This window comes from Sinocyclocheilus grahami, unplaced genomic scaffold, assembly GCF_001515645.1.
Source record: "Sinocyclocheilus grahami isolate Dianchi unplaced genomic scaffold, SAMN03320097.WGS_v1.1 scaffold213.1, whole genome shotgun sequence".
Taxonomy (NCBI): Eukaryota; Metazoa; Chordata; class Actinopteri; order Cypriniformes; family Cyprinidae; genus Sinocyclocheilus; species Sinocyclocheilus grahami.
Genome location: NW_015505392.1, coordinates 854,596 through 863,585, shown reverse-complemented (window position 1 = coordinate 863,585; position 8,990 = coordinate 854,596). Strand labels below are relative to the sequence as shown.

Genomic DNA, 8,990 nt, shown 5'->3' with positions numbered 1-8,990 from the left:
ATGTGAAAGGAGAATGTATGTATGTCTGAAGAAAATATGTGTATGTAAGAGAAGAATGTATGTATGTGTGAGAGAGAGTATAGTGGAAACGGAAGGCGTATAATGGAAACGGAAGGCAGGTCGGGCACGATCAGGGTCACCGGGACAGGTCATGATCAGCATGGCTGACGTAGATGAGGCGGCCGCATAAGTATTTCAGCAAGCTATTTGGATTTTTTTTTAAATTATCATCGTGAAAAGGTTACATGGCCTCGTCCCTTGAGCGAGTTGTGATTGAGGACACGGGCTCAGCCTCAGTCGAGTTGCTAGATACACGCATTATAAGCGTATATAAAAAAAAATTTTCCCGGAGTGTCTATTTACACTAAGTGCAAATAGCCTGCCTTGTTGATAGAGGCTATTTACAGTAGCTCCACCCACAAATGTGTTATAGGGATAGTCAACACTATAAAAAGACTCATATCATGGTCTATGTTAACAGCAGGTTCATGAGGCTGGTTCTTCAATTATGGAATCAGCCCTACAGCACATTTTCCTCAATAACGTATTCTGTCCTGTGTCACTTTTATTATATAATTCATTAACCTGCAACATACAACTCTCATTCTTTCATCTGGCCGATTAATATTGGATTTCTTTGGCAAGCAAAACCCCACTGAGGTCTCTCAATAATATGGGATCATGGTAAATGATTCACCTGCAGTCTTGCTGTTCTTCAAAATATGTCAGTCCACTTGCCCAGAAGTGAGACATTTAGTGGTTTGACACAACTAAATGCAGCATTGTTAGACCAGGAGGAAATGAAACAGTGGAATGATTCTGTTTCCATTGAGTTTCCACGCTCATTGTTACACAACTGTGCGGTGATATTTTGAGACGCATGCATAGATAACCAAAAAGGAAAAGGCTTGTGTGGTTCTATATCGCCGGCAGTTCTTCCTGTAGCACTACTTTGCAGCACCACACAGGAAAAAAGATGATAGCCATTCAGAAGTTAGAAATCAGATTTTTTTTGTTTATGAAAGAAGTCTCGCATGTTCACCAAGGCTGCATTTATTTGGACAAAAAAAAACTGTAAAAACTTTCTATTATTATTTTTTTTAAAAAACAGTTTTTCATTTTGATACATTTTAAAATGTAATTTATTCATTTAGTCATGAAAAGTTGAATTTTTAGCAGCTTTTACTCCCGTCTTCAGTGTCACATGATCCTTCAGAAATCATTTTAATATGCCGAGCTGCTGCTTGAGTAATTTTTTAAAAATTATTATCAGTTTTCAGTTGTGCTGATTAATATTTTTGCGGCAACTGTGATCATTTTTTTTCAGGATCCTTTAATTGATATAATTTTCTAAAGAAAAGCATTTATTTGTTCATTTATTTCTTAAATTGTTTAAATTTTGATCAGTTTGAATGTATTTTTTCTCAATAGAAGTATTAATTTCATAATTAATCATAAAAAAAAATGACTGTCCCCAAACTTTTGGACAATGGTATGTACACATATGTATATGTATGTGTGTGTGTGTGTGTGTGTGTGTGTGTGTGTGTGTGTGTGTATATATATGTGACCCTGGACCACAAAACCAGTCTTAAGCAGCACAGGGATATTTGTAGCAATAGCCAAAAATATATTGTATGGGTCAAAATTATCGTTTTTTCTTTTATGACAAAAATCATTAGGATATTAAGTAAAGATCATGTTCCATGAAGATATTTAGAAAATTTCCTACCGTAAATATATCAAAACTTTTTATTTTCTCAATATTTAGATTTTTTTTTTTGCACCCTCAGATTCCATATTTTCAAATAGTTGTATCTCAGCCACATATTGTCCGATCCTAACAACCATACCTCAATGGAAAGCTTATGTATAAATCTCAATTTCGAAAAATGGTCACTTAAGACTGGTTTTGTGATCCAGGGTCACATACATATATATATATCTTGCTTAGTTTTAATTCTTTGTATACGTTTTAGTTTTTTTTCCATAATCAAGTTATTTCTCTCTCAGTCTCTCTCTTTGTTTTTTTTGTTTTCTTCCAGCATGCAGTGCTTTATGTAGCAGAAGCAGCAGTGGTAGCTCAGGCTCAGTTCAGGCTGTTGTTCCGAAAACTGCGGTCACAAATTCACTGATGCATGGGGTGATGAAACTGGCCTCCCAGGTTGCCCCTGACAACAGCAGCATCCACAGTCTGGCTTTCTCACTGCTGGCCAAACTGGCCATCTCAAGGGACTGCAAAGAGGTACTGCTGAAGGTAACTCACTAATTCAGGGGAGGAAGAAATATAACCCTTTAAGACACTTCAGGCTATATAGTAAATATAGCTAAATAATTCTGCTCTCCAGCAAGAAATCCTTTTATGACTCCTTTAGTTGCATATCCAATAGATATCATAGAGAAGTTTTAACAAAACCTTCTTTCTTGCTGTTTTCCCTAGAGTAACTTCCTGCAGCACATCCTGTCTCTCCCCATGCCTAAGGCAGGTGGTCAAAGCGGCAGTCCGGCGGCGGAGCCTCTGTCCCTCTGGCTCAAGCTGTTGCTGAACGTGTCGTTCGGAGAGGACAGACAGCAGATGATCCTCAGGCTCAGGGGGGCTTTGGAGCTGCTGGTGGGACTGGCCCAATCCAAACACTCCAGCTCTAAACCCCACCATCCTGCTCATTCTCCACAACATCTGCTTCTGTTCCGCTAACAAGCCCAAAGTCTTAGTCAATGGTATGCGTGCTGGATTTACAGGGCTTCACATGTTAATGGTTGATCAACATGCTTCTTTTTGAGTGGATGATGCCAATGCCAATATTTAATAAGGCTCAGCAGGCATGGTTAACAAAATAGCCAAATGTCGTTTGATAATTATTTGGCATGGCTGATATATTGACCTATTCCTGCCAAAAATAATAATAATAATTTTTATATTTATATGTTTTATTTAATGTTTTGTTTTTTGGTGGGTCTATGATGTAGACTCTAGTCTGTTAAGATCAATTTGACACTGCCAGTGTAAAAATGAACCACTACACACATGTAAGTCTTGGTACACACAAACACTGAAATCCGGATGTGTCATAACAGCCGCAATGAAGTGATAATGCTTTTACACATCAAACCAACATTTCCACTCAATGCCTTTTTATAGAAAGTGAAGGAAATAAGATGTTTGTCTTAACCTGATGTGAATGTGCACATGAAACCGCAAATACACACTACCAATAAATGTCATTTTTATTACTTATAAAATCATTAATATAGCAATTATATATAAAATTACACATAATGAAAATGAAGATATGTATGTATATGTCTATGTATGTATGTATATATATATATATATATATATATATACTGTATATACATACATAGACATATACTACTAGAATCAAGCAATAGTTCTTTGGCAGCGAAACAAGACTCTATTCATGATCATTTTATAAACACAAATGACATGCGAGTCTGTCATCTCCCACGTGTGATCCAGCTCACCCTTTATCTTCCCATTCTGCATATCTCCTCTTACAAAGGCAAAGGCCACTTTGAAGTGTCCTTCCATCAGACTGAAAGTTGAAGAGGCATACATGTCTGGCAGGAAAGGTGGGAATATATTCAGTTTGATCATTGTAGTGCCTCTCATTTTTACTCTCTGATGGTACTACATCAGTAGATGCATCAGGAATGGATCTTTCCTGAGAATTCGAGGTAATTGTCTGTTTGTTTGTTCATATAGATGAAGAGCTGACAAGTGACAAACCCCTGAATGTCTATCTTCTGAAGTGCCTGAGAAATCTCACACACATCTTCAGCTCCTAAGTGCCCCTCTGATGATGGAGATCATGAAAGTCACCGAATAATGTGAACATTTATTTATGTTTTGCTGAAATATGGAATATTTTTGTTTAATAGTTTTTGTATATTTTTGTTTTGTAGCAAATCAATAAATGAACTGGTTTTACAATAGATGTCTCTCCATTCTCCAATTGTCAAAAATGATCACATGCACTGTAAAACACACTGTATTTTGGGGTGTACCATCACTTTATGGATGAATTACATAAGGTCATGATTTTTGCTTTCCTTTGTATTTTTTATTTTATCATAGGGGAATTCAGAGATTGGTTTTAAATCTGCTCTTTCAGTTTCAGGTGTGTGTGGGCTAGAATTCAGCCCTTTCTAGTTAGGTGAACTTAACACCTCCTCTCTAATCGTGTTTATCTGCTGGTTGAGGATGTGACTGAAGAGTCTTGCAGCTGAACACTGAAAGTGCTGTGGTCGCCTCAGTCCTCGTCAATGCTGTATTCATTTTGTCTCCGAGAAGCAAGATGGTGGCAGTACAAAAGGATTACTGGTACTTCTTGGTACTCATGATGCAGCTCTGTTTTCTCAAAGGTAATGTTTGTAGCAAAGGTAGACACTTTTGCTTATAAAAAAACATTTGAACTGTAGCACATTGTTCTTTATTGGTAATTTATGTATCAAAGGACGCAAGCATGAATGGCTGTTCTCTAGCATGATAAACACTGTTCCTGTTTACAAATGAACTGAATTGACTTTCAATGCTGATAGAGTGAATATATAAATGTTTATGATGTCTATAGATGTTTAAAGAAGAAAAAGTAATAATAACTGATATAGATTTGTTATAATCCTTTTAGGAAAGGAAAGGAGAATATGTGGTTACATTGAAAGTAACTGGTTTGTACTTGTGGCTGTATCATTTTTGTTAGTTTAGTTGTATAAGGGTACAAAATACAGTTTACTAACCATTAATGTTTAGCTTTATAAGGTTCTTCTGCTGCAATTTCAATAAACAAGGTGCATGGTGACAGAAGCCACACCAGCTTGTATTTTGTAGGGCTGGGTTTTGACACAAATTTCACAATTTGATTCGATTATCCTTCACAAGCTTGCTATTCGATTCGATTAAATAGATTATTTTGGATGTATATCAGGTACAGGGCATGACAAATTTTCTCAAGGAAAAAAAAACCTCAACTAATGCTGTAAAATATACCTGAGAGGTGATAAATATGGAAGGCTGAAATTTGCTGATTTATATACAAACTTAAAATATACTCAAAGTTTTTGTAACATTAAAATTATAATACTAATTTTAACTTTAATTATATTTCTACTCCAATTAATTTTTTTAAATATAAACATTTAAATGGTGGTTGTCACAAAAACTTGAATTTATTCAAACAAATTAAATATTGAATAACAGTTTAAAATTCGATAAGATAATGCGTTATATAGTGCAATTTTAGCAACATGCTCCTCTCTAGAGTTAATTTTTCTAACCGAATAAAGAGTTCAACGAATGTTTTTCTGTGGTAAATGTTAATACGTGACATTATTTACAAGCCATTGTCATCTTTCCACGGTTGAAACACTGATTGAGTGATTACATGAGACGGGATAAGTTGTACTCTTTCTTGTAACATGGCTTCAGATGTTCATTCATGTTTATTTCGTGCTGTAACCGCTATTAAAGTGGAGTAGACGATCAGTTTGCGCTGCCGCTTCTACCCGAGGCGCTACTACAGCGATCGGTCTTGTTTGTTTGTTTGTTTGTTTATTTGACAAAAAAAAGTAGTGAATACACTCTATTCGTCAAGGATAACACAATAAAGTTTAAAACAAAACTTATTTCCATTGTGGTCCTTGATGTAAAGCACAAACTTCACTCCCGGTAACAGATTCACTGGCACTGCATTATAAATACAAAAATTACAATAAAATTCCACATCTACAAAAATGTACAGTCACAAATAACCACGTACGTAATACAAATTCATCAACAAAACAACCTACTTAAGAACAAACTTTTAGCTTTTAAACTAAAACTAACCATATTTGAAATACCTTTAATGTCCAGAGGTAACTTATTCCACAAAAGTGCCCCAGAATATCTAAAAGACCTACGACCATACATAGTTTTAAAACGATATAATGTAATATCCATGAGACTTTGCCTAGTTTTGTAACAATGTTGCTCATTTACCCTAGGAAAAAATACATTAAAATATGAAGGAGCTCTGTTATTGATAATCTTATGTACCATTTTTAATTTAATATGTTCGAATCTGCTTACTATAGGTAACCAATCAAGACACTTAAAGTGGGAAACCTCCACATGTGTAAAACGACTAAACCCTAAAACTAACCTTATCAATTTATTCTGAGATTTTTGTAACTTATCCAACCAACCACAAGACAAATCAGACATCCAAGAAATACATGCATATTCGAAATGACATGACACTAAACATGATGCAAGTAATTTTATAATCTGTTTATCAAGGAAACTAACATGTCTGGCAAGAAATTGTGTCCTAGCATTAACCTTGCCCAGAACTTTCGTAGCCATACTTACACCACTTAAATCGTTGTCAAGGACACATCCAAGATAATTAACAGAAGTTCTATTTGATATTAAACAATCCCCGACCTTAACAGACATCTTAGAAACCTTATTCAAATTATTTTTAGACCCAAATAATATGGATTCCGTTTTACCTAAATGCAACATCAATTTGTTTTCAGAGAGCCAGTCTCTTACCTTACAAAGCTCCTTACCTAAATGCGCTTGTATCCTACCAACATCCTTATCTGAAATTACTAAAGCAGAATCATCAGCATATAAAAACAAATTACAATCACAAACTGCTTGCATGTCATTAATATATAAAAGAAACAAAAGAGGGCCTAAAACACTTCCCTGAGGGACTCCATTTTCAACAAACGTTTCCTCAGAAAGAACCCCATCAATTTCTACTCTCTGAACTCTCCCAGTTAAATAAGAATTCAACCAGGCTACACTTTACTTGAAAAGCCCATGACACTTAACTTATCTAAAAGTATTGAATTATTAGTATTGAGTAATTAATATTGAATGATTTACAGTGTCAAACGCTTTCTGGAGATCTAAAAGTACCATACCACACATTTTACCTTCATCAATCTGCCTTCTTATAAACTCTGTTAAATAAATTAAAGAAGTATCAGTCGAATAAGATTTCCTAAAACCTGACTGAAAATCATAAATTAAACTATTCTTACTTAAATACTCATACATCTGTTTATACACAATTTTTTCAAAAATTTTTGAGGCCACATTAAGAATGGAGATTGGACGATAGTTTCCAGGATCGTATCTGTTACCTTTTTTGAATAACGGAATAATTTTAGCTAACTTCATATCAGATGGAAATATACAATTTTCCAAGGAAAGATTAACAATAAATGTAATAGTTGGAGCTATAATATCCGCAGCATCTCTTAAGAATCTAGCTGGAATATCGTCCAGCCCAGTTGACTTGGACACCTGAAGCTCTTCTAGCATTTTAGTAATTTGATTTACATTAACTTTAGCAAAAGAAAAACTATTTGGCAACACCCCTTGTTTTAAATAAAATCTCTTAACAAAATCAATCCCATAATTTCCTTTGGACAGAGGAAGCTTATCAACTAGACTATTAGCAATTAATGAAAAGAATGAATTAAATTTATTAGCGACTTTATTTTTATCAAATTCTATCTTGCCATCAATATCTAGACCTACCTTAGATACAGAAAATTTCGATTTACCAATTGAATGGAACCTATTTAACACCTTCCACAGAGATTTAGGATCTTCTTTGTTTTCTTGAATTTGTTCCTTAATAAAATTACGTTTTGCCTCCTTTATATTTTTCTGTCCTAAGTTTCTAAGTGCTTTAAATTTTAAATAGTCTTCCTGGTTCTTAGTTCTTCTATAAATCGAGAGAGCCCTATTCCTATTTTTTTATATTTCCAATATTTTCTGATCCATCCAAGGACTAGCTCTTTGCTTAACTCTCACCTGTCTAAAGGGGGAAATTTTGTCCACTACTTTAAGAAATAAAACTTTAAAACTTTTCCAAGCATCGTCAACTATTGAGATATTTTGAATATCATTCCAATCATTAAAATTAATATCCGATCTAATAAAAATGCAAACACCTCCTCCTTGTCTATTGCGATCCTTCCTAATAACATTATAATTATCTACTTTTATTTCACTATTAGTTACAGATGAGTCTAACCATGTTTCTGTTAAGCAAAAAATACCCACTTTACAATTCTTAAGTAAGGACCTTATTTCATCGATCTTAGGTAACAAACTCCTTATATTTAAGTGCACAAAATGTAAACCTTTTGTGTTAAAATAGTCCCCAAGCAAAGCGGCAGAGCCTCTTGATACTGGAAGAGTCTCTTCATCAACTAAGGTCTCATCTTGCTCTGCGCCTTTCTGGTCCACGACCACGACACGTCCTCCCCGGCAAACTGTCCTCTCCAAACTGGACCTCGCAGCCGCCTCGTCGCCCATCACGACCACACCATTATCCATGAAAAGGTGGGATATATTATTAGCCATGCTGTTAATATTTGTAGCCCCGTCACTGCATGACACTCGTACCTGTACAACAGCGGAATTCCGTTCAGCCAAGTACGATCCGGATTCCAAAGCTCGCCCTTTGTTAAAACCGGGACAAACTTCCCCATTAGGACCTGGGCAAGGGTGAATGTCGCCTGACAATAACAGGCATAGGATAATAATGAATTTTCGGACGTTGGAGTGGTGTTTTGAGATCGAGGGCCTGGACGAATGTAAATGTAATAGGGAAAAAATTATATTTCGCCCGTAACCAATAGATATCACGTCGCATCTTTCTTCCGAAAAAACATTAAAGCATCGCTCATCATCAGAGAAAGTTTCGCTTGATGGGCACAAATTACAAACAATCATAAACACCAAAACCGAAAACACAATGCCGTGTCCACCTGGTGCCATGTTACCGGGTCACGTGAACACAAATGAAGATCTGCCCTTTATTTTACCCACTTATTACATGTGTGGCACTTTTAAAAAATGTACAACTTCACGTAAATTTGCCAAAATAACTCAACACACAAGTCATTAATGTCTAAACCGCTGGCCACAAAAGTGAGTACACCCCTAAGTTCCTAAGTTA

General features: G+C 35.4%; 1 protein-coding gene and 1 pseudogene across 2 annotated transcripts in view; both read left to right on the top strand.

The window, feature by feature from the left end:
* The window catches only part of LOC107596051 (rotatin-like), a 105,940-nt pseudogene extending 102,133 nt beyond the window's left edge, over nucleotides 1-3,807 (top strand).
* Nucleotides 3,808-4,294: 487 nt separating this feature from the next.
* The window catches only part of LOC107596041 (CD226 antigen-like), a 12,240-nt gene continuing 7,544 nt past the window's right edge, over nucleotides 4,295-8,990 (top strand). For both annotated transcript variants that reach the window (XM_016286643.1, XM_016286644.1), the window contains exon 1: nucleotides 4,295-4,383. In XM_016286643.1, the coding sequence (XP_016142129.1) occupies nucleotides 4,317-4,383 (67 nt within the window). In that variant the 5' untranslated portion in view covers nucleotides 4,295-4,316. The remainder of the gene's footprint in view (nucleotides 4,384-8,990) is intronic.